The sequence below is a fragment of the Aythya marila genome, assembly GCF_965140915.1.
Source record: "Aythya marila genome assembly, chromosome: 1".
In the NCBI taxonomy this organism is placed as follows: domain Eukaryota; kingdom Metazoa; phylum Chordata; class Aves; order Anseriformes; family Anatidae; genus Aythya; species Aythya marila.
Genome location: NC_139042.1, coordinates 126937805 through 126963680, shown reverse-complemented (window position 1 = coordinate 126963680; position 25876 = coordinate 126937805). Strand labels below are relative to the sequence as shown.

The 25876-nt window shown below is 39.8% G+C and overlaps 1 protein-coding gene across 1 annotated transcript in view; it reads left to right on the top strand.

Moving 5' to 3' along the window:
* Positions 1-13624: 13624 nt before the first annotated feature.
* The window catches only part of LOC309879968 (ovostatin-like), a 30622-nt gene continuing 18370 nt past the window's right edge, over positions 13625-25876 (top strand). The window contains exons 1-14 of the mRNA XM_082764331.1: positions 13625-13892; positions 14775-14958; positions 15682-15838; positions 16735-16787; positions 17673-17693; positions 18548-18716; positions 19940-20024; positions 20723-20840; positions 21564-21684; positions 21904-22013; positions 22634-22792; positions 23562-23789; positions 24004-24061; positions 25294-25439. Of these exons, the coding sequence (XP_082620457.1) occupies positions 13828-13892; positions 14775-14958; positions 15682-15838; positions 16735-16787; positions 17673-17693; positions 18548-18716; positions 19940-20024; positions 20723-20840; positions 21564-21684; positions 21904-22013; positions 22634-22792; positions 23562-23789; positions 24004-24061; positions 25294-25439 (1674 nt within the window). The 5' untranslated portion in view covers positions 13625-13827. The remainder of the gene's footprint in view (positions 13893-14774; positions 14959-15681; positions 15839-16734; positions 16788-17672; positions 17694-18547; positions 18717-19939; positions 20025-20722; positions 20841-21563; positions 21685-21903; positions 22014-22633; positions 22793-23561; positions 23790-24003; positions 24062-25293; positions 25440-25876) is intronic.

Genomic DNA, 25876 nt, shown 5'->3' with positions numbered 1-25876 from the left:
AGTCACTCAGGGAGGAGGCAGTATCTCTAGGATCGAAATATACCAGCACAAGAGGTATCATATATTTGAGCCTTGTACATACATGCTGTTATTCCACTTCCTGGATGTCAGCAATTATTCTAAACCAAAGAGTCTTTCAGTGTCCCCCAACTGTGAAATACCTAGGATACACTAGGATAAGAGGAGTATTAATAGACAATTCTCTTCGAAACCTGCCTTGTCAGAAGAACAGAGGAAGCTTGAGTTGAGAGTTGAATTTCAATGCCAGTGTGGAAAAACAGGTCTGTCTCACCCAGCATTTGACCCTCTTGGGTAAGGTGGAACAAAGTCTCTCTTGTCCATGTTGAAATCAGGATAACAGAATTCTATCTTCAAGGGAGAGAAAAACCTTCCCATACTCAGGCAGGTTTCCAACATGACCACTTGTTATCCAAGAATAAACATAATCCCTGTCTATCACTGATATCAAGACTGCAGGTGGTATCAAATCACTGTGAAACTCTGCAAAAAAAAAAAAAAAAAAAAAAAATCACTGCAAGAATATTCTTCTGTAATTCAGCTCAAACTGTTTCTCTGTCATACAAAGGGACTACACAAGGAAAAAGAAATGGTTACTGTCTCAACATTACCAAACACACATCTGTAGGGAGACAACTGCAAAACAATCAGTTGGGTACTTCATCCTGGTGGCAGCGATCTCCAGCAGTTTAGAGATTCTCTGTGCAATGATGGGTTAGGTCACACAGAACATTTCTCCATTTCTCCAGAACATCTCTCCAATTTGAGACTTGTTTCCAAACCTCACCATAAACTTTCTAGACAGCCAAGAGGGCAGAACAGAACATATAATGGCAATGTCCACCTAGCTTTTTGCAGCAAGGAAACTGTTACACCAAGAAAGAAATTAAGATGATAATGCTCATCTGCTGGCCCGCTGCAGGTATTTTACCTACATTTTCACAAACTTATGGGAAAGGTGGGACTCCATTGTAAATACTACATCCCCCTTTTAAAGAAAATAGGAGATTGACGTCTTCAAAGTCTGATTTAATATAGTACATGTTTTCAGAAGGAATAAAAGCATATGATATAACAAAACTACTGGAGTCACATCCTGCCCCTACAGGTCATGCTGATGCAGAGATAGTAGCTGAATGCTGGATCATCTATGTGCACTGAAGAATCAGATATCCTCAGCTACGCTCCTTTTGACTTGTGTAAATACAAGTGCAGCTCAGACTGCAAGCCCGGGACAGTAAGCATCACTCAGGTGTTGATCTGTATCCTCCCCAAAGTCAAGGTGTAGCAGAGTGGAACGGCCTCCCTTGTTGGATGCTAGTACTTTAAGACAGTGACAAAAAGATGTCAGATGAGCAGTTTTGTCACTGTGAAATCATTTCAAAGAAGACAATATTGCAATTATGCAAAATTCAGAAAGGAACAAATCTAAAGTCAGTGCCATAGAGATTGAATCAGACATAGCAGATTTACATTCAGCAGATACAGGCAGCATACAGAACACATTTCTTTCATTTACTGATAAAACACTGACAGTTTTAGATAACTGGTTACTTTAATTAAAATTTGAAACATGAGGGAGATTTGAAAACCTGACATTTAATAAATGAGCCAGGTATTTGAGAAGTATCATTGCTTTCAGCATGTTGCAGTTACCATAACCTTGTTACAGTTACTCTCTAGTTCGTAGAGACTGTGACTTCATTCAACTCCACATGTCAACTAATTGTCAAGTAGTGCTATGTGTTGAAAACAGGTACAGTGACTTGGACATACTCTTACAGCTGGTGTTTAAACATCAGAGCTCAACTAACTGACATGCAAGTTTCCCTTTTCCAGCAGGCTGAAGAGGCTGGACTCTAGAACACAACTCAGTTTCATTAAGTCCCTCTAAAACCATATTTGCATGTTAAACAGATTACAGAAGTAGCTTTTAATTAAAATATGCTTTGAATCAGCCACAAGACAGCACATCAGAATCCAAGCTGTCCAAAACAAAGAAGTCAACATTTCTTACAGACTACAGGAAGCTACTAAGTTGGAAAGAGAATTCACTATCTTCCCTCAAAACACTGCTAGTAAGAAAGGCTGTGCTATAAATCTCGAGAGAAACTAACTGGTCAACTTCTTATATCTGCCCTTCCATGGGACCAAAAGGTACATTTTGATATAGTTCACTTTACTGCTCACTCCTCCAGAGGAGTAGCACATCCCACTGCAATTCAACTGCATAGAGGAACACTTGCAGTTCATATCAAGTTGCAAATTCAACATTCAATAAAAAATTCAGAGCTGGCTTGGCAAAGGCTGCATTATTCCATCTCATCTGAGAAACACCACTGTGCTAACTCAGCAAGAGAGGGAGACCATTTGCAAGAGACAAAATCTAAAATTCAAGGTCTTTTCAAGATATTAAATGTTAAATAAATAAATAAATAAGTAAATAATCTGATGTGAATTCTGAATCAGCAAAGGCCTGAAAAAACTCATTCACTTGGAACAATCTCTACTTGTGGAAGGTGAAAGCAGGGAAACCATTGTGACCCAGAAGGAACCAAGTGTCCTTTTAAGGATGCCCAAGAGTGCAGAGCTAGGCTTCAGGAAAAAATGCACACATGGAAACACTAATTTCCTAACTCAACTGCAGATTATTAATTTCAGTAGACTGCAGTATAGACTAGTCTCCACTTTTAATTTTTGTTTTTGTTTTCTTATTAATGGCATGCTTTTAGCCTGCCAACACATTTTAGTGCAGGATTATGAATTAACAATCAGCTGCCCTTCTCTAAGAGTAGGTGACATAAAGGAGGTCTTGTGAGAGTCTGAATATGCTGCCAGAAAGATTTACTAAAAGGTACACCAACAGCAAGAAAAAATTGTAAATGATCTGAGAGCTGATGCTTCCTACTCCACTCACAGCTTTGGAAGTTTTGGTCTGCTTGGTTCTCAGGCTTTTCACTGAAGTGCTTTTTACATTCCTTAACACAGATAATAAATTTTACTTACTTTTTTCTTCAGTACCCATTTTTGGGAGTTTACAGAGCATTTTCCTGTGAGGTACAATATGCTACTTGCCCACTTGTGTAAGAAAGGTGTATTGTAACCTCACTGGCAGCACCTTTGGGTTGTCATTATGGTTTGGTTAGTGGAGGCACAAAAGCTATTTTAAATCTCCTTGTGGCAGGGCAACACACCTGAAGTTGCAGTGAGATGCTTCCATTCCATGGATTGATGCTGATGCTGCAAACATCCTCCTTGTCTCTCTGCAGTTACCTTGCCACCCTCAGTCACCTTACAAGTCCCAGGATGCTGGTGCCCCACCATGACAGCTGCTTCCTGCTTCTGACTGAGCCTCTCAGCTCATCCCACCAGGGCCTGGCAGGGTGGCAATGGGCAGGGTGCAGCTCGGGAACATGCCAGCTCCCGACAGCCCTGTCTTGTCAGCAGTGCAAAGGACCAGAACATGCAGAGTACAGAATACTCCCAGACTGTGCTGTCCCCAGCCCTGTTCCCAGCACATCCCTCCCTGCCAGTCCAGGGCTGGGCACTTCCCCTCTGTAGTAGTCATGACAGTCCAGCCCAGGGTCTGGGGGTGTGTGGCCTGGCCATTTTTTCCATGAACTCCATGGGATGCTCCACTGGGATTTGTCTCCTCAGCTCTCCTCAGCCACTGGGAGGGACAGCACTGCAAAGCTAGGGGTTCCCCACAGCCCAACAGCTCCCTTCTGGGGCAATACAGAAGAGAAGTAGATGAATTACTGAGGCTATTGACTCCACATACTGCTATGGCTCATACTGCATAATCTTCTCCCCTCTTCTGGTTGAAAGCTTTGCCTGCTGCCTGGAAAGCCAGAGCTTCTCCATTAGCATGATGCAAGGAGGTTGCAGGTGTCATAGCCTTGCAGAGCAAGTCTTCAGGCAGCTCCTGGAGTCCCTGAGATGTTGGTCGCCCACTGCCCAACTCTAGCCTGCTGACAGAGATATGTCTACAGTCATCCCCACCAACTTGCTGCTGGTTCATCTCCTCTCTCTCCTTAGCAGTCTTCCCCATCTGCCTCTTCAGCATTTGTCTTCAGCATTTGTCAGTATTTGCCTTGCTCTGTTTGACACAGGAGCATCTATCCAGTGTCAGCTTTCCATTTAGTTTCCCTTTGCCTCCTGTTTGCTCATCCATGCACTTCATGCCACGCCTGTGCTCACCACTCCCAATTCCTGGCAGTTGCAAGCATGTCATCCAGAGAGCTGTGTGTGATAGCTCCTTAATTACTGAGTAATCATTCCCAGATTATGAAAACTGTAATCATGGTTTATAATGATGCCACTCTGTACATATTGTAAGGGTATTTTGGCACTGTTGTCTAAGAGCCACAGGGAAAGATCCTATGGCTGCAGCAGCACCACTGTAGCTTTAGTCTGTGGTTGGAGGGTCTCATTCCTCTCTGTCCAGGGCAGTCCTGACTTATGCAGCAGGACTAGTTCTTGTGTTCACTCAGGAACTACGATTTTTACTTCTCTGCAGCCTGAAGAACAAAGGGCAGATGGCTACAACACAACAGTGTAATCCAGGGTTATAATGATTATATGCATAGTGAGGATGGCATTCATTTTAGTTTGGGGAAACCATGTAGTGATCGGTGTTACTGTGGTGGTAAGGGCTTATTCCTTCAGATGCAGGATATCCTTTTACTGTCTGAGTCTCATCTTAGCAGTCTGAATTCAGTAGCTTTTTCCACAGCAGCACCAGTCCCTAGGCATACTGTTGCAGACTGGAAGGTGACACAACTCAGTTCTAGGGATCTTCAGATTTTCTTTCAGTTGTCAGTGTCCCTAAACATTTACTTTCAATGGCTAGGAGTGTTAATAAGGTCCTTATATTTATATGGATGAGCAGAGAGATACTGGAACACTGGTCCATCTTCCGTTCCTGTTAGGAAAGTTCAAGTTTATACAGAAGTGGATTTCATGTAACATGCTCTTTTTGTCACAAACTCACAATAGCTTGTCTTTCAATGTACTATATTTTGCAGAGACCACATTATTAACACTCTGAAACATGCTTTGTGCAGTAGACAATGTATCATATGTACTGCAGTAAAAACTGAAATGCGGACTCCCACCTTCTGTTTATATAGCCACAGCAGCACACAGACACATTACTACTCCATTTCTATTTTTCCTGCTGTCTTGGATGAATTTGTTAATCTTAATTGAGTTCTGTACAAATGTCACTACCCTTAGCAGTTCCTAAGACAGGTATTTCATGTCTTTGACATTTTCTTTTATGAAGTGTCTTTCCTTAATCAGGATACAGAGCTTTATGTTGTGTTTCAGTATTTTAACATATCGCTTATTGGATACATTTCAAAAGATCTCTCTTAGGGAGGGCAGAATCTGGAAACCCAACAGAGGTGAAGTTGTTGCAGCTCCTTGCTCTCAGGTGCAGCCAGTAGTGAGGCTGAGCATGTTATTCCCATTACACACACAAACACACATACACCACATATACATATATACATACATGTATATATATACACATGGCTGCCACACAGATCTACACAGACACATGGAGCACTCACAAGAACACAAACAGTATCAACAGCCTCAATCCTGCTTCCCTCTCTGGCTGAGCCAGATAGAGGTCCACTGGTGGGAAGCACATAAGCATATACAGAAGGTACCTCCAGCAGCTGGGCTTGGATACTCAGTCTGCCTAGTGATGGGTTTCACACCTGGAACATGGGGGCTGAGACAGCCCTGGGAGGGGCCCAGGAAGGGTGTTCATTCTTCTGAGTCCTTAATTTGGGTTCCCAGATGCCATTGTACCACTGGAGATGGGCCCTTAAAGAGCTGATGGGCCAAAGGTTAGCTGGGATACAGTATTATTTGGGTTCCTCCATCTGCCATTGTTTCTATCTGCTTCTTTATGGATGTGCAGAGGAGCTTTTTGTCACATAAACTAACAATATCCCTTTCCTGCTGTTCATCTTAAAACACAATATTCTGATTGTTATAATGATTTCATGTTGATGTTTCAGTTTCCAAACTCTCTGAAAGGAATTCTCCTCTTAATTTTCTCTGGATAAATCCAAGAACTGTTCTCCACGACAATGTGGATATAATTTTGATCATTAATAGCTTAGGAAAGAGTACCTGTTTTAAGCTTCTGTACAGAAGGAGCAAAGAACAGATGTGCCTAGAAAACAAAGATTGCCTTCACTTCATCTAGACAGTTTACTTACATGAAGACTAGTTAACTTTTGTTTCCTTCAATTTACCACTCTCGTGAAATCCAAAATATTATCAAGTCACTTAAAAAAGATAGGCAATGATTTCCATGGCTTGGATATGCTATTTAAAGATAGATGAAATTCCGAAAATAACTTTGGAATTAAAAAAAATGCTTTTGATATATTTCTGTCATTTGGTTTGAGATCTCATTGTCAGAAGTAGCTTCTTGTCCTCATAACAGTGAAAATATCCAGCTTTCGACATCAGATGAGTTTTGGTGTTGAGCTCCTTTTGTCACTGAGTGAAGGCAGCTATTAATCAAGTTTTTGTTTTTGCGTCTGATCAGCTGTGATGCAACACAGTGCTCCTCAAACATCAGGTCCTATCCACAAGCTAATTGAGAAAGAAAAATCTGGTAGTTAAAACATGGAAATGTGTTTCACATTTTATTTCTGACGCATTTTATTTCTGATGCATTGTGATTAAGATCACAACCCTTGTCTGTACCATGCTTCACTTTCTTTTATACTATAGGCTGAATATTTTCTTTTAGACAATGAAAATAGCATGACCTGTATTGCATTTTGGAGCTTGTGTGTTATCTAAGCAGCTCACACCGAGGTAATTTTTAATCGGCTGCTGGTGGTTACTACCCCACAAGCAGATCTGTAGGGCTCAAATTACTCAGTATGAGCTACAGATTTTCAAGTCACCAATAGGAAAGAGCAACTCCACTAAGAGATGTAAATAGATTGCCTCCACTTCACCAGAGGAAAGTGACCTTCCTCAATATAACATGTCCTGCACTCGTATTTCCTGCTGTAACTAATGGACAGTCAAAAGGAGACAACGGAGACAGTATCTCCACTGCTAAATGCATCTTCCTTAGGGAGGGCTCTCTGATCAAACCATCTGATGATAAATGCCCTATGTCCACCAACTCAGGGCTCTAGAACAAATTGGTGTCTGTATTGCACAGTCTTAGGCCACTTCTTTTCTGTAAATGCAGAAATAACATGAGGACTTTGCTGCAATCCACGGGTCTATGTGTTATATGTCCTGACATGTCTAATGGAGGCATGTGAAGGTGACTGCAAGTACAAAGCCTACTGGCAAAACAAAAAGCAGACCTAATGTCGATGGGTCCAACCCCTCATGACTCAAGTACTGGTACCTGCAATGAATTATCTACAGAACTGGTTGGTTCATTCCATAATGGTTCACTGAGGTGAATTGATACCATCTAAGGTGGACAAACCAGGAAGTAGGACATGGGAGCCAGGTGATCTGATAGTGCAGAAAATACCCACATACACAGAAAATGAGATTTTGGTGAAAGAGCAGATCATGACCACATGATACACACCTGTGGCAGAGGTGATGTGTGAGAGTATACAGGTGTAGAAAGGTGGTAAAACCCTCTTGGGGCTTTGTAGTATTTAAGGTGTTTCTCCTGCAAAATGAAGGTTCTTCAAGAAGATGAGTGCAGGGTGATCCCATTGTTTAGAAAAAGTGAGGTGGACAAAATAATTTGAGCTGGGTAATCATTGTTCCCTGATCCTTGCAAGAGTGACAAGCTCTTTAGGCAGATGCAAAAGCCTTGTTTTTGCTGCCTGAAGATTTGCTCTTGAAGTATTTTCTAGTTTCTGGTCACTTATAGGTTAGCTTGCTTAGTGTTACCCTTTACAAAGTTACAGTGGGTACCACGGGATGTACATGTGGCAAACTGCAGTTAGGTCATACCATCAGGAAGACATTTTCAGCAGCCTCTAAGCCTTTGTTACAGGAAATAACATGCTTGAAAAAATGTCTTGTACTAAATGGAAGTCTGAGAGTTGAGAAGCGTGCTGTAGCCATTACTCACGCATTACTCAAAAGACTGGGAAAAGCAGGTCTTAAAATACAAAGTGGGAAGTCATCACTTTAAATAGTATCTTTTATTAAAACTAGTGATTTGCCTGAACCACTGGCATCTCATAAGACTTATTAACTAGTTCTTAGCGTATCCATGATATCATATAGTCTTTGCAATATATACATATATATATGTGCTTTGTAATATAGTCTTTGTAATGTTTTCAATTAACAGTTTCATGATCAAGATGCCTGTTTACCTGCATGTGGTAGTTCACTTGGTAGTGATCCATTGGACCAAAGAGCCGGGAAACTGTTGCTCTCTGGTGTCTGTTCTGACTTGATTCTAGCTGATGGTACAGAGTGAGGGTCTGCTCTGGCTCATGGCTCAGCTACAACTTTAAACTGAGCATACCTTGTGAAACCTCTGTTACCAAGGATCATCAGCTTAGGGATATGGTTTAGTGGGGATTGTTAGCGTTAGGTCAGAGGTTGGACTCGATGATCTTGAGGTCTCTTCCAACCTAGAAATTCTGTGATTCTGTGTGATTCTGTGATCTCAAAGCAGCAATTTTTTCAGGTGTCAAGCTCTGCTCTCCTGTGATTGCAAAATATTCTTTTGACTTACAGAGTTTGCAGGTTTCCAGGAGAGTGAACACAAGAATATCTCATGAAATGGGTGATTGCTGAATGGGCTAGCGTAGGGGCAGACTTACTGTTCTCTTTGAAAAATTAAATATAGACCCCAAATTAACTCCTTTACCACAGAGAGTGGTAGGTTATTTAAAATCTGAACCTGGAGGAAGTGATTCTAACACATTTTCTTTATAATAGAATGCAAAATCTGAGATGCTGTTTTTTCAAAAAGGAAAGTCTGAAGTCTGTTTCTTTATTTTACCTCAATTACTCTTTGCCTTTTTTTCATCTATCTCCAGCTAAAACAAAAAACAATTTGAGTAAAAGAACAAGGGATATAATAAAGACTGGAAAACTTTTCTGTTGAAGGAAGTTTTTTGTTTGTTTTGTTTTGTTTTGTTTGTTGTTTGTTCCTTTCCTTATTTTGGTTGGTTGGTTGGTTTAGTTTGGTTTGGTTTGGTTTTTACCCTTCAAAATGTTTTTTTTTTGTCCTCTGTGATCAAGTGAAATACATGTTCATGGGTCTTTATGGCAAAAGTCTGTAATAACAAAGCCTTAAGTTAAATCAGTATGCTTTTGTTTGAAGATTTTGAGCTAATTCAGAATGGCAGTGATGTAACTAAAGCATCAGAATTACATTGTCCATAGATTGTTGGCTATTATTTGAAAAATTGATTTTTTATATAAAATAGTTTCTTTAAATGCAGTTATATTTAACACATGTTAGATTAACTAAAACAATAGTGAGTAACAGTAATTGCACTGCTCTTGCACTCTTCTTGACCTTATCTTCTATCCTTTTTGTCATGAGTCTCTGTGGATTCTCTGGCAAAAGAATTCTCCCTATTCCCATTGTTTGTGAAGAAAGATTTATTATTAGTTTTGAATGGTTTTGTTACTCTTTTATAAACTCTCTCTTGGCCTGCCTTGCTACTTTAATGTCCTCTTTTTTTCATGTTTTGGACACAGCAGGCTTTTTTTGAGACATCCTTATATGTTAAATTTTATAGATAAGAAAAATCAATGGTATTTCAAGTGTTTTGTTCCATATGAGGTTGTAAAACATACGTTGACAGCATGCTGATATATTTACTAACAGCCTACCTATAACAAAGATCTTGTAGGAGTTGAACAGTGTTCTGTTTACTTTTCCATATATAGGTGTTACCATGCTTAATGTTACTTGATCTTTGTTACTACAGAAAACATCCAATATCAGAAAATGTTCCATCATTCAACATGAAATGATGCGGCATACTATATCAATAGCACTACACACTGCCTGCTGCTGGCAAACATATTGACATCAGCTGATAGCCTAAAACCTTGCAGATAAGGATAGGCTTTGGAAGAGTGGAAGGCAATGAAGGTAAATTTATCTAAAACAACTAATCTCTGAGATATATACACTATTAAGAGACATCTTGGCTTTTTAAAACAAAATATTTTGTCAGAATGGGTTTGATAAATGTGTCATGGGAAAGCATCTCTCAGATTACAACAGAATTCCTTTAGAAAGCTAGCAAACTGTCTGGAACCTTTGATGAAGGTATTTGCACAAGTGATATGGAAGCTGGGGCTCTGACTCCTGATATATCTCTTTTAGAGACAAAAATGAGGCAAATTTTTAAAGAAGAAGAAGGAGGAGGAGGAAGAGGAGAAAAAGGAGAAGGAGGAAGAGAAGGAGGAGAAGGAAGAGGAGGGGGAGGGGGAGGGGGAGGAGGAGAAGAAGAAGAGATAATGCAGTGTAGGTTGGATTGTTTGTCCTTCATCTCAGGTTAAGTCACAACTTAGAAAGTACTCCCAGTTCTTGACTGTTATGCAAATGTAAAGTGGAACTGCCAAAGAGAAGCCAGTAATTACGTATTACTCATTCTTTTGGAAAATCCAAGACTTCACTGCTGAAAGCCATTCCTATTTCATTCCTATTGAACTGCTGGAAGCCTTTCATTCTTCCACTGAACATATGTTCACTGTGTTGTGATTTAACCTGGCCAGCAGCTAAGCACCACACAGCCAGCTGTTCACTCACCCTCCCACCTCCCTCTCTGGGTGGGGGAGAGAATTGGAAAGAAGTGAAAATTTGTGGATTGAGATAAAGACAATTTATTAGGACAGAAATGATAATAATAATAATAATAGTACTACTAATAATTTGTATGAAACAAGTGGTGCACAATGAAATTGCTCACCACCCGCTGACTGATGCCCAGCCTATCCCTGAGCAGCCAGGTCTCCCACCCTGGTCAGGCCCCCATATTAATTGTCCAGCATGACGCTTTATGGTACGGAATACCCCTTTGGCCAGTTGGGGTCAGCTGTCCTGGGTCTGTCCCCTCCCAGCTCCTGCTGCACCCCCAGCCTGCCCGCTGGCAGGACAGAGGGAGAAGCTGAAAAGTCCTTGGCTTGGTGTAAGCACTGCTCTGCAACAATTAAAGCATCAGTGTGTTATCAGCACTCTTCTCATCCTAAACCCCAAACACAGCACCATACCAGCTACTAGGAGAAAAGTTAACTCTATCCTAGCTGTATTTTCTCTGACACAACAGAAAACAGGCATGACTTCAGATTTATACTGACTGAGAGTTTGAATTCTCCGCTGTTGGAATATGTGGTCTTCTGGGATCAGTAACTTAACTAATGTAATGAATTCAATGTCAAACTTCCAGAGAAGCAGGTGCCCTTTAATTGAACCAAACATAAAGTCATAAAATTTCAGATTTTCAAGTGCCTTATCTTTTCCTTTTTTAAAGTCTATTCATTTACTGCCAAGAACTCTAGAGGCTTGCTGCACTTAAATAAAAGGTGATGTTCTGGAACGATTTGCACCTAAGCCTAGGAATTGATTGCCATTTCCTTCTCCTTCTTTAATTCTTCTTTGTCTATTGCTTAGGAGCCGTGGACTGCTAGAAGTAATACATGGGATCTGAGGTATTTCAAAGCTACAAATGCAAACACATCTCCAACACACTTATCTGCCTTCTGCCCTGATTGCAAACAATGCAGCTGCTTTCCTCACAATGTTTCTGCCCTGTTTGCACATCACCCACCTGCCATGCAGAATTGTCACATTAGTGACAGGACATTCGGGGAAGCTTTGTGCAATGTTTCTTGCTAGGAACTCACTGGGAATAGACAGTAGCTCCAGCAGCACCTTAGGCACTTCTGTTTGTGTCCTAACTTGGTCATGAGAAAGCTTCTGGGAAAGAGGACCTGGTTAGACAGGAGTAGTTTAGAGTATTGCCTGTGCTGACAGAAATAATAACCCCTGTATGGCTGAGTCATTAGTAAGCATGTATTATATCATGAGAAATAAAATTGATAGGCTTTCAGCAGTTCTACATCCATTTGTACCACATCACTGTAATAGTCCTCATTTCCTTCTTACAACCCTTAGATAATTGCAGGCCCACCCTGTACTGCCTAACCTTTATTTCATTGCCCCTAGCTCTCTTCTGTGTCCCTAATTATTCCTACAGTATACTCAGCTCTCTCTCCCCTTTTATCACTTATTTGGCTAAAGAAGAGGAAGAAGAAGAGGAAAATGTGGAGAAACTGCCTAGGGTAGGCTGCAGTTACACACATGTTGATTAGATACTTTGTTGTTGGTTGTTTTTTTTTTTTGTTTGTTTGTTTTTTGTTTTTTTGGTTGGTTGGTTTGGATTTTCTTTTCATACAGAAGAGTGTGAATGCAGTCCCCTACCAACACAGATTATTTAGTTTTCTATGTTCAGGATATATTAGCAAGAGTGTAGCTAACACATCGTGGAAATTCACTCTTCCCCTCCACTCAGCAACTGTGAGACCACAGGTGGAGTTCTGTTTTCAGATTTTGCTCCCAAGTACAAAAACAACATTAGTAGACTGAAGGGAGTCCAGTGGAAGGTAATTTGGATGGTTAGTGTCTGGAACAAAGAAAGAAACTGAGACAGTCTGTTTTACTCAGCCTGGAGAAACAAAAAGGGAATATAATTGCAGTCTTCCACTATGTAAAGTGGAATTATAGAGAAGACATCTTCTCAGAGGTGCATAGTGAAAGGACAAGACACAAAATACAGTAACAGAAATTCTGATTTAAAGAAAAAAATATATAGAAAAAATATATAGAAAAAAATATATATTATATCTATCTATCTATATATCTCTATAGAAAATATATTTTCACAACAATGTATGGTTAAGCATGGGAGCAGATGATGTGGACTCTTCATCCCTGGAGATACTCAAAACTTGACTGGATAAGCTTTGAAGTTAGCCTTACTTAAAATGAAATATTGGACGAGACAACATCAGAAGGTCTTTTTCAATCAAAATTATTTTATGATTATATATATATATAGCTTGATTATTCTAAAACTTCTCCTTCTTGGTCAGATTTGCTTAAAATTCACCAACAGGCTTAAAAGTTCTATGATGAGGGGAGCAGGAGTGGAAGAAAAAAATGACTGACAGAGAGATGAATGAACAAATAAAATAAGGTTATAAAATTCCTTTCCCTAGAGATATACTTGTCCTGTCCACTGACAGGTAGACAATGGTAGACATTTAGCCAACACCATTCCTGAATAGTACTGAGTGCAGTAACAGAGACAGATTAGGAACAGGAGTTTCCTTCTGTGTTGTACTGAATGTTGTATTTTTGCTGCCCAGATCCCTATGTAGGCATACAATAGCCCTGAGTTATGATTACTTCTGTTTGGTGAGATGTTCCTAGGGAAAAATCTTCACAGAACAAGGAAATACTTTAGCAATGGCAAAAATTAACAAGTTGAAACATTAAGCAACCTTCACACAATGACGTTAATCACAGAGCTAAGCTTCAATAAAACAGATTGGCAGGAACCGGTCTGGCTAGCTTACAAAGCTATGTGAAGTATGAGAGCTTTCCTAATCTGTTGTTTGAGAATTCTAAGAGTGTGAGAACATACAGGTGAGAGGAAGATGAACCTATGCAAATTTTATGTAGATATTTTTTTGTTAGAATATGACTGAAGCTGTGAAGGAGGAGCACCATCCCAGGCCAGTTTAAAAGCCAGAAGACAGGCTGTCCACTTGAGATCAGTCTCTCTTCTTTCTTCCTCAAGGACAGAGATGTGGTCAAGGATACTTCTCAGTATTTTCTGCTTGAGTTGGATCACCACAGTGTCTTCTGAACCGTAAGAGATAATACCTTATGTGATTTTATGATACAATATTTCATTTTTTTTTCTTCTAGTTAATTTATCATGGAACATCAATAAGTAATGTAACCTAGATTCTGAAATAAGTTTGAAATTGAAGTAGATAGCAATGAAGTATGGTTTGGAATGATGTTCTCCATCATAAATCTGCTGCAAAAATCTGATTTGAGTGACAGAAACCTAGAACCGGAGTAGGTAAAATCTGAAGTGCATTGAGAGGACATTAAAGACTAGCTTAGCAAGTAATACTAATGATCAGGAAGAGGTACATATTGGCAGTACAGAGTGAGAGTGTCCTACTGGGCAGGTAACGTCTGGTTCCAAGGAGCTATGCTGAACAGTAATCCTGTTGTTATTATTGTTATTGTTATTGCTACACTTGCTATGCTATGAGGGCTTATACACCACTGTCAGTGTCTATGGCTTTATGAAAATCAAAGATTTCAGTCACAGTTTTCAAAAGTACATCATTTGAGAAAGGGATTTAACCCTTCTCAAAAGTGCTAAAGGAAAGCACTGTGAAGTGTTTAGCTTTCTCAGATACACTGTTGGTTTTAATTTTTGTTTTAATTATTATTTTAATTTTGATCTTTGAATATCGTACATTCTGACTTAAGCAAGTGAAAATAGCAATAGAGACAATATGAGTAAGCAAAAATCGAGGTGGAGGGAAAGGAGGGAATGGATCCAATTACCAAGAAAAGATTGTGATTCATATTGCATTGAAGACCTAAATCATCAGCTCTGTCATGCATTATTTCTTTCACATGTATAGCATTTCTGTGGTGTTTTCCTGTCCTGTTTGCTATTGTTTTCCTTTATGACTGAACTCTCTGAACTGGTCTTGCCTTCTTGCAGTCAGTATGTGCTGCTGGTACCAACAGTAGTGAGGAGCGACTCTCCACAGACCGCCTGTGTGCAGTTCCACAGCCTCAGCGAGCCTTTGTCCCTGAGCGTTATCCTGGAATACAACAACATCCAGACAACTCTCTTTGAGGAGTTTGTAACAAAGAATGATTTCTTCAAGTGCTGCGAGTTCAAGGTATTTTATCTTTTGAGACTACTAAAGAGGGTGTAGAAGCTGGAAATATTTCAGTGCCACTGTCTTTGTCAGTGAGAGCATAAAGGTGAAAAGTGCAGGCATACAATATGACAAAAAATAATAATAAACTGTTGGAAAAGCTGACAATAAAGACAGAAGAAAAAAAAAAAAAAAGATATCTGGGCTGTAGAGGAGAGCTGGAGAAAGGCTTTTCATCTCCATTCATAGAGTGAATAGAAAAACGCTTTTAATTGCCATCCCAGGTGCATACGTCCTATGGAACTGTCATAATTGCTAAGGGAGAATTGTCAAGTCACTGGAGAATCCAGAAGGGAAATGCTCATTCCCTTTTCTATGACTCTGCAAGATCAGGACAAATATGACAAACAAGACCCAAGATTATGTCTTCCAGAATGCAGCAGGAGAAACACATCAGAACTGAGCTGTACAGCTAGGAAGCTTGCCTATAGGCACGTAGCTACATGAGATGAGCAAATGCTTAGGATAGGGCATAGCTTAAAACCTTGCTACATGGTGACAGAGATTTCCACAGCATAGTTTACCAGAGACTATGTCACTGGTAAATGTGGGGTTTCTCATGACTTAGCACAAGCTATTAATGATTCACTTCACAGTCAGTATCTTACTCAAGAATCCAAAGCATCAGCGCACTTCAACATGCCTCATTTAACACTTTTCTTCTGGGGTTTTGTTTCTCTCCAGGTTCCTCCTGCTGGTTCTGACCCCTTGGCATTCATTTCTTTCTCTGCCAAAGGCTCCACAGTTCACTTAGCTGAAAGAAGATCAGTGGCAATCGAGAATGTGGATAACACACTTTTCATCCAGACGGACAAACCCATCTACAAACCAGGGCAAAAAGGTGGCTTGGGAGTTTGAGTCAGATAGTGACCTGGGAAAATAAGTGCAAGGGTGGGTCAAGAATGACAAGGACTTCTCTTGTGGAGGAAAAGACTGCAGAATACGAAGGCAGTGTATAGTGTATAATTGTCATCAGATAGTGTGTAATTGTCATCTGACTTTGGGCACATCAAAAGTCAGTGAAAAACAGAACCATTTCATAGAATTGCAAGAAACAAATAGGGTTCATGTGTCTTTTCTGAGTTAATTTCATTTACATAATTTTGAGTTCTGCCAGATTTACTGAGATCAATCATGTAAAGAGCATCCTGAAAAAATACAGAAAATAATAGGTTAAGCTTGGAATTAAAATTCATATAAAAATTATTTGAGCATGTCGTTTCCTGTCAACAGTTCTTTATAGTTAACTGCTAATCTAATTCTTAGAGCTGGTTTAATTACCATAGTTAAATGACTACTGTCTGTGTTATAGTTACTTGTATCTTTTGTTTAAGCAAGTTACAGTGCTGCAGGGTTTAAAATCAGAATAAAGATACCGTCTTCCTTCATTTTGATTGTTTCATTGAAGTGTTTTGTATAGGTAGTTTCTTAGGAAACACTCCAAAGAACTGAATCCTTCAAGAACAACTGATGATAATGTAGGATATTTGTATTCACTTTATAAGTTAGTTTAGTCCTGGATGGTCAGTATTAAAGACATTTCAGCTGATAAGTGTTTTGTTTTGTTCTGTTTTGTTTTTCACTGGCTAGGATAAGAAAATGCTTTCTAGTTCTCTAATTTCCAAGTACTTATTAGTTCCTCCTAAAAGCCTGAACAAATTTTGTTTCAGTTATACATTGAAAGTAATTTACCACTGCTAAAGTAAATAATATTTTTTTGTCCTATATATTTTTCAGTGATGTTTCGTGTGGTCAGTTTGGATAGCCAGTTCAGACCTGTTCAGGAGATGGTAAGTAAGAGTGATAGTCAAGATTTTTCAAGCTCTCTCGTGGGGTACCCTTTCAAATAGACTCTCTCATTTGTATATTGAATAAGAAGGGACTGGAACAGGCCTCCTGCTATTTTGGGAGAACTTCTGTTAGTTGACACCTCATCTCTTTCCTGCCTTTATAGAGGGCAAAGTTTCTGAAAGCACTCCTGGAAATCTCTCACAGTGCTCAGATTTTGTAGTCACTCCATGTTGAGGGATTTTTTGAAACAGCAAAAATCCCATGGCTTGCTGTAGCTGAGCAAACCAAGCTACCAGGGCAACTATGAGAAGTTCCCATGACAGTGTTCCCACATCGCCCAATTGAGGAATTCACAAAAATATTGTTACCAGTAGCTGGCTTCAAGGACAAGGTCTATGTGACTGCTAATCGCAAGGGGGTTGTTTTCTTGCAGGTGGGGTTGTTTTCTTGTAGTTGTTTGTCTGAGTGCTTTTGACCAATAATCTTGTGTGAAACACTGTCCACCCCTGTTAAGTTCACAATAAAAGTTAGGCTATTCAGGCAATAAAATGGAGCATGATCTGACTCTACTGGTGTTTGTCATGCTTTCGGCCGTGCTTCCTGCAACAACTTCACTTCACCTGTCCCAGATCTGTAGAAAGAGATTGGATGCTTCTGTAGAAAATATAAATTCATAAACAAGTTGTCTCCCTAGAATTATCTCTTAAATTACAGACATGAATTTCAGATCATTTCCCTGACACAGTCTTCTGTATTCAGAGAAAGGAGTTCACAGTGTTCTTTATAGCCTAGTATTTTTCAAGCTCCACAGTTAATTTCTTGAAGTTTTGATCATTTTTTTCTTTTCTTTTCTTTTTTTTTTTTTTTTTTTTTTTCTCCTCCAGTATCCACGAATCTTCATTGAGGTAAGAGACACCACATCATTAAAGTGCAAATTTCCTTGGAAAGGCCACAGCCTTTCCAATGCTTCAGCATTCCTAAAACATGGCTTTCTCTTTTGCCATTTCAAATGCATACTCCTCACTAGCCCTTCTGTGAGTACCAAGTATCCAAAACAAATGAAATCTATTTCCATCACGATTTAGGAAACTTGTCATACACAGATTATGGAAGAAGGCTCACAGAAAAGTGTTCCTAGATAATATCAGCTCTAGTATACAAGTAGTGCATTTTCAAATGCTTGTGTGAAAAAGGTTCATATCTAATACTATGCAAGAATATTTACCAGAATTGTAAATAAAGCTCAGATAATTCATTCTTAATAGAGATGTATTATATTTAAGAATCACAGATGTCAAATGTGTCAAATTTTTGTAAGTCAGAAGATGTGGGTCTTCTTTCCACCTCTATTAAAACTGTTTTAATACAACTTTGAAACTGAAAGTTTTCTCCCAGAATCTTTGGAAGTCAGCATTGATTTAGGTCAGCAAGACTTAATATCTTTAGATGAAGGAAGATGTAGTTTTCACATTTTCCCATGCACTTTATTACATTGGATAGAAAATAATTACACACTGCTGTAGAGGTTGCAAGTGGTTCCTTCTCAAGTAATTTTAACAATCATTTTTTAAAAAAACTTAGGCTTGTTTAATGCGCAAAGAGATCTGGAAAACTAATGGTAAATCAGAACACACATCATCAGCCCAAACTCCCATTCATACAGTAATGCACTAAGCCAGCATGCCTGGGTACAAAACTTAAAGAAGACAAAAAAGAGGGTGACAAAGGTTTTCATTTTTCTTTTTATCCCACTCTCCAGGACCCAGAGCAAAACCAGATCCTGCAGTGGTTGGACGTAACATCTACACATGGCATTGTCCAGCTTTCCTTCCCATTAATCCAGGAGCCAATCCTGGGGTCCTACCACATCGTTGTGGAGAAGAAGTCAGGGGATAAAGAGTACCACTTCTTCACAGTGGAGGAATATGGTAAGCAAGTACTGTGAACTTCACTGCATCAGAGGCTGGCTCTGTCCAAGTCAGATGGGAGGTTTTAGTAAAGACTTTAAGATCTTTGAAATGTTTATGTCTAAGAAAGAAACACATGGAGAGAGCTGGGTGGAGCAAGTGAAGGCAAAAATTAAAAAAGAAATGCTGAAAGAGACAACATTTTTCATGAATTAAGATCCATGTCCTATCACTGAGGTGTTACATTCTTCATTTGTTCAGAGGCAAAATTAATGAGACCTGACTCATTCCTGTCCTGTTTTGTGGAGGTCATCATTGTATGAAGAGCACTAGGATAACATATGCAGCAGAAATCTGAGGAGGTTTTCTATCAGACAGTAGATGATGGTTACCAGGTCATTACTGGGAGACGCTGGATAACCAGTGGAAGTGCAAGGTGGAAAATAATGAGCAGTGGAGGTGCCAAAGCATTCATAGTGATCCCCTTACAGGGGAGTAACCCAATTCATTTTAATTTCACAACTTTTTCATCTTATAGGTTGTGGCAGGTTTTCCCTAATAATGCCTAGAGAAGGCTTAGACAACTCCCAGCCTTTTGTTCTTTTTCTTTTTCTTTTTTCTTTTTTTCTTTTTTTCTTTTTCTCTTCCTTTTTTTTTTTTTTTTTTTTTTTTATGGCAGTGTAACACCTTTCCTGCTCACCCACCAGATTTCTTTCATACCTGTCAGTCTCCTGTGTACAGGTGTGTGAAAAAAAGGCCTGTTCCAGCTGTGTTTTTGTTATTGCTGGTGACCTGGAATAAAGGATAGGCTGAAAATGGGGTGTGACAAAGGAGTGGGACCTGTTTTATTTTACTGTTTCACTTAATCAGTGACCTTTCTCCTTCAGTAGGGCTGGATTGCATAGTATCTTCTGCTCTACAGGGCTTAACTATATTTAGACATCAGTATTACTCCCACATTTCCCTTGAAGAAAATGCACACCCAACTAAAGTGATTTATCATAGTTTCTACTGTGGCTATTATCATTATTATGATGATTATTATTGCATTTAAAAGTTATTCATCTTACTGCTTAAGTTAAATTTATTGTCCAATAATATTTTACAGTGAAATCCTAGGTAGACTTCTCTCTCCCATGTTGGTGAAAATGCTTTTGCCAACTACTGTTTTTTACCGTCTTCCTCATACACACCTGCTTATGGCATGCTACTGCTGATCAATCATATTCACCTTGCTTTCCCAGTGCTGCCGAAGTTTGAAGTGACAACTAGTGTGCCTAGAAGGATCTCCTTCTTTGATGAAGAAATCAGGGTGAATGTTTGCGCCTCGTAAGTATTAAAGCTGAGAATAACATATCTGTGAACAAGAAACATGGGAAAGAGGAAGGTGTGACATGCTGTGAAACAAGAAGCCTGCTGCTGATTCATGTATGGACTGTAGGAATTCCTTTAGCTCTGGCTTCCATGGCATGAAACATGATGATAACTCCACTCTGCTCCATAGAAGAATTAGAACTGGGAGGATTTGTGTGTGTTCAACAGTCTGAAGGTGTCAAATGGTACATGCTCAATAGCTGTTGATTTTATAGTACAGAGGAGAGAAATAGTACAGGAGGACAGACTATCAATAGGATTTCTGGTTGTAACATTGCGAAAAGACAGAGTGGCATAAGCCTGAGCACCAAGGACTGCAATACGTCCTGCTTTGTGTAAGGCAATAATGAGGAAAAACAAGCAGGAGGGAATAATATCCCAAACCTGAGTCCAACATCCCTTTCCAGCTGCAGGCCTTAAAGAATGGCTGCACCAAATCAATCATAAAGTGGGCTTTTTAAATAAGATGCCAAAGACTGCCTAAAAATATTTGAAGGGAATTCAGGTAGGGCTAACTGGTCCTAATTCCTAGCTGCTCTTCTGACTGTGCTCTGGGCGCTTCTGAGGGATTTAGAGCCTGCAACTCCCCACAGTATTTGCAGGTTTCATGCTAATTTGACATAATTGGATTCTTGCTTCTTCTCCTCTCTTAGGTACACTTATGGCCAACCAGTGCAGGGGAATGCAAGAATCAATGTGTGTCAGGAGCGTTTTTATAGCCCACGATGTAAGCAAAGCCAGAAACCAACCTGTGAAGCTGTCACCGGACTGGTATGATACAGGCCTAAGGCTTTCTTTCTGTTGAACTTTACTACTCAGCATGTAACACAGTGTATGAAGGCCCCATTCATTTCCTGGGGAACACCAGAGAGATAATCCCAGAGGCATATTTTTGTCTCAGTATCTTACAGGCAATGCTGAAAGACCACAAAGGTAGTTTTTGCCAATGACCTCATAAGGAGGCTGGCTTTTGCTGTTCCCCTTCAAGAAAGGGGGAGAAAGGAAATAATTCTTCATTAGAAATTTAAGTTCTGACACTTAAGAGTCAATTGGAGGGATGGAAACTTATAAAACTATGAATTTGTGATTATTCCTAAAATGCTAGATCTGTGTTCTTACTGGGGATAATCAGCAGACCTCTGCTGGGAGTCTTTGAGGACACATTGTTAAACTGATGATTAATTTCTCAACTAGATCAGGTTCAAAGTGCTTTAAAGAAGCTCTTATAATAGAGCTCAAGCATCATACAAGGTGGGTTTGAGAAGGGATGTGAGTGCAGAGAGGATGAGGGGGAGGGAGGAGAGAAGATTCTCCATGAAATGGTGGGGAGCTGGAGGGTAAGAAGTGTAAGGTAGAAGGGGAGTGAGTAAAAAGTAAAAGCTGAAGGAAATGTGAGCAGAGGCATGAAGCTCTTCAGAGACCTGATAATATAGGTTGAGGAGCAGTTTTCCAAACCTTGAGAACAATGGGCTTTTCTATTTGTGCTTTTTTCAGCTTGGGAAGGATGGTTGTCTCAGCACTGTCATCTCCACCAAAACTTTCCAGCTCTACCGCAGCTATGCCAGGATGTATGCCAGGCTCAATGTAGAAACCATCGTCACTGAAAATGGGACAGGTAACACTAAGTGAAGGTTGAGAAGTAGTTGAGTAAGTCTAAAGGATAATACTTTTTGAGAGGAATCTCCTGGATCCCAATCTGTGCATCAAATGGTGAACAATCACCATTTTATGTGTAGCTCTTCCTCCAGAACACCACTTCTCCATATAACTTTCAAAAGAAACTGTTTCCTGCCCATTTCTGTTTTCTCCCCTTTATACTGGGTGTGTCTTACAGGTATCCAGATAAAAGACTATGACTATGTTGCAGTTAACCAAGAAAATGACAGAGTGATGTTCAGGAATATGGATCTGTATTACAAAAGGGGAATTCCTTACTTTGGTGAGGTGAGTAGCTGAGAAGATACATTTAGAAAGAACTCCCTCAGGTCCAGCATGATTTCTATGTTGCCCTGTTTATGTCTGCCCTTTTAGTATGTACTGATAGCTTCCCTTGATAATGTTGCATAGCAATGATTGCTGCATAGTTCTGACATTATATTAGATGTTCCTAGAAAAAATAAGAAAATTGTATCGATAATGCCCTCAGCCATAATTAGAGAATGCCTGAGAGATGTGTAAGTGAAAGGTCATATGTGGTGAAGACAGGTCTGCAAGGAACTACCGCAGCAACAGCAGTGCCTAACTGAAGGCAAAATTTACCCTACATTGCATCACACAGTCATGCGGATGTTTACTTATAGCAGTACAAGTGCTAGAGAACATCCAAATTCTTCCCAACCTGCACATTCAGGATAAACCCAGGCACAGAAATAAGGATGAGCTATTTAGCATTGTCCTTATATGCACTGCAGAAGAAAGGTTGCATATGGATGTCCAGAAGCTTACTGAATTATACTCCCTGAAAATGTCCTTAGTGTTTAAGTTATTATCCTCTGGTGAGCAGAAAATTTCTCACTTTTTTTTTTTTTTTTAACCCAAATCCTTTGTGTATTTTTTGTGTTCAGATCAGTGTGACAAATATGGAAGACAAGCCTCTTGCCAATAGGATAGTCGTGCTGGAGGTCAATGGAGAATACCATGCCAACTACACCACTGACAAGAATGGCATTGCTGCCTTTTCCATCAACACGTCTGACTTCTTTGATCCCAGTTTTAAGCTGAGAGTAAGTATGAGCCCCAGTCTAATTCCTGAAAAAATACTTCATCAGAGAGACGAATTAGAAGCAAACAGCGGGTGCTGGCAAATTGTTTCAGGTGGGGAAAGCAGGCACTCAGTCCACCAACACCTGCAACTTGTGCAAAACTAGTATGAGAAAATGTTAATTCCTGAGAAGCAGCAGACTGCACCTCAGGAGCGTTTTGTCTGCAGTGATCTTCATCACCTCCCTACTTTTTCCTCAGCTTAGAAGCCCTTTGTGTTGCCATCTTCCTTCTTTTTATTCTGTGGACTAGAGGACCTTCTTCACAGCCTGCCCTGCCTTCCCCACCCAGCTTGGCAGCACACCCACCTTCTTCCCTGCATTTCTGCTGTCAGATGCCCATGCCCATTACCACAACATGGTCTTCTCATGTTCTCATGCCTTTTTTCTGTTGTGATGGGACGAGGTGAGAATCAGCATGGTGTTTGAGACCAAAGCCATTCCAACTCAACATTAAGTCCTAACAACCTGTTCCAGTCCATCAAGAATCTGGATTACCATTCCTCCTGCAATGTGCCATGGATGTGTGGATATATTGAGGTATCCAGAAATGCTTCCACTGTGGACTCAAGGAACACAAATTTTTCACACCAGCTCTTGCTCTTAGTTTAAACAACCCCACAAAATCAATTTCCCAACAGGTTATTTTAAAGGAAAGATGCCTTTGTCTCACCTGCCAATTTATTATTTTCCACTTTGTTGATTCCTCATGTATACCTCTTCTGCATCATAGGCTACACAGGCACCAGATGACTGTGCAGACTTCTTGATGTGGAGAAATGACAATGAACCCCAAGCTTTGTTCTTTGTCCGTCGCTTCTACTCACGGACCAACAGCTTTGTGAGAATTGAGCCAGTGGAGGAGAAACTAAGCTGTGGCCAGCAGAGAAAGATCAACGTTCACTATGTCCTGAACAGAAAAGGGTATAGAAATGCCAACCACACAAACTTCTACTATGTGGTAAGTGCTACCTCAGTTCCCACAATGCCTCTTTTCTTCCACCTTCTCTTGAACACTATACAAGGCAGAAATCTCCAGGTCAGCCAGTGGCTATAAATCACAGCTTGACTTGATAGCCCCTAAAGCTTCTCAGAATACCACTCAATGCCAATGATTTTGTGGGGGAAGGTAGGAGGTGCTTTTGATTCCATCTCATACATTTTTCTATGCTTAGGTGACGGCAAAAGGAAAAATTGTTCTCAATGGCCAAAAGCAAGTCAGCATCTCTCATGGTAAGTTCTAGGCTGTATTACTGCTGTTACTTCAAAGCATCATTCCTAGTAGCAGAGCATTAGTAAGTTATGTAAGATGAGATGAAAGCAGAAAACTACAGCTAAATCAGATGCTTGTTCTTAAACTTCATCACATTTCACCACTTACAGTATCATTCACTTTTGATGCAGATTCTAACTAATACTCCATATAATAATCAAATTGATCTTGTAAGTTGAAAGATGAAAACAGGAGGAATGTAACCTTTTCTGTTTTATTTCTTTATCTCTTTATTTCAAAGAATATTTACAATTTCAGTTACTCTGTGACATCCAAGCCTTCACCAATTAAATATTAAAAAATTCTGAAGTTTAAAGAATGGGTGTCCCCTTTGAGAGGGATATTTAGCAATTAACTGCTTGGAATTCATTGAAGTTTTGGAAATCTCCAATGAATGAGAAGAATTTAATCCTGCAAATGCAACAAATAGAACTCAATTTTTTTCTTTGTTAAAAACATATTTTCTTGCAGAACCAGGTCCATTTCCAGTCTTCAGTAGGTGTGTTAAGTAAGCCTAACTCCACATATAGGACCTGTAGTTTAGTATTTGTCATCTTTGGTCTTTCTCCGGGTACTCAGGCACTATGGCTGCACAGTATGTATTTCACCACAGTTTACAGAGAGGCAGCCCTGTCACATGGTTCTCCCTTCATTAAATCAGCTTGAAGCCATGTGGTTTTCCCATATTATTGGTGGCTAACCAATAGTAAGGTATGCAATAATGTGTAACTCACCAAAATATATTTGAAAGCTTAGTCCCTGCTCTAGTAGCTGTGATCCATATTGACAAGAACTTCATAGTTCTTAGTGTTAAAGAATGTTCTTTTAGCTGGTCTATATAACTGGTCTATCTCGTCTGATATAGGAGGTTCTAGGTTTGAGATCCAAAGGCAAAGTTTTGCTCTTTTTGTAGAATCATGCACAGATTTTGCTGTCTAGCTTATACCGAGCTCAGAACCCTCTTTGCAAAGTATCTTGCTCATAGCATTGTCTAGTTTGTATCTGGCATTTTGCTGATAGGAGTTTTTCCTCAGCCACTGAAAGATCAATCTCTCAGTATCCAGCATCCCTGTTTTAAAAGTTGCAGGTGTAGGTAGGTTATGAACAAATATGTAGTCCTTCCACCAAAGCTGAGACCATGTCTAATCTCTTTTGTTGGCCTCTCTTCCCCTGTTCCATGCTTCTTCCACAGTTCCCAGAGGTACATTCTCCATTACATTGACCGTCAGTGAGAAGCTTGCCCCCAGTGCTAGACTGTTGCTCTACACAGTGCATCCTCACGGGGAGATAGTGGCTGACAGCTCCTGGATACACAGTGATATATGCTTCAAGAACAAGGTGAAAAACTTTGCTTTCTTATTGAGGGCTACACCTGGTGGTTTTTTGTTGTTGTTGTTGTTTGTTTGTTTGTGTTTTTTTGTTTGTTTGTTTGTTTGCTTGTTTGTTTGTTTCCTGAGGGAAGAGTTAGGGAATGACTTCATTATGAACTCTGCACTCAGGATGGCATTTAGGAACGGAAAAGGTACAGACGTGCCTCGTAACTTGAGAAGCTGTCCCTGGAATTGACACATATACTCAAACTCAGACTAAGTTCTCAATGGAGTGGGGAGGAAGAGATGACTAGGGAATTACAGTGACTAGGAATTTTCAGTGAACAGAGATTCAGAAGGGCTGTCTAACAGCAGGAGCTTTGCCCCACAGAGAACAGAGAATAGAATGCATGCTGGTGAAAGGGAAGATTTAGATGCATGTGCCAAGATAATTCTCCTAATTTC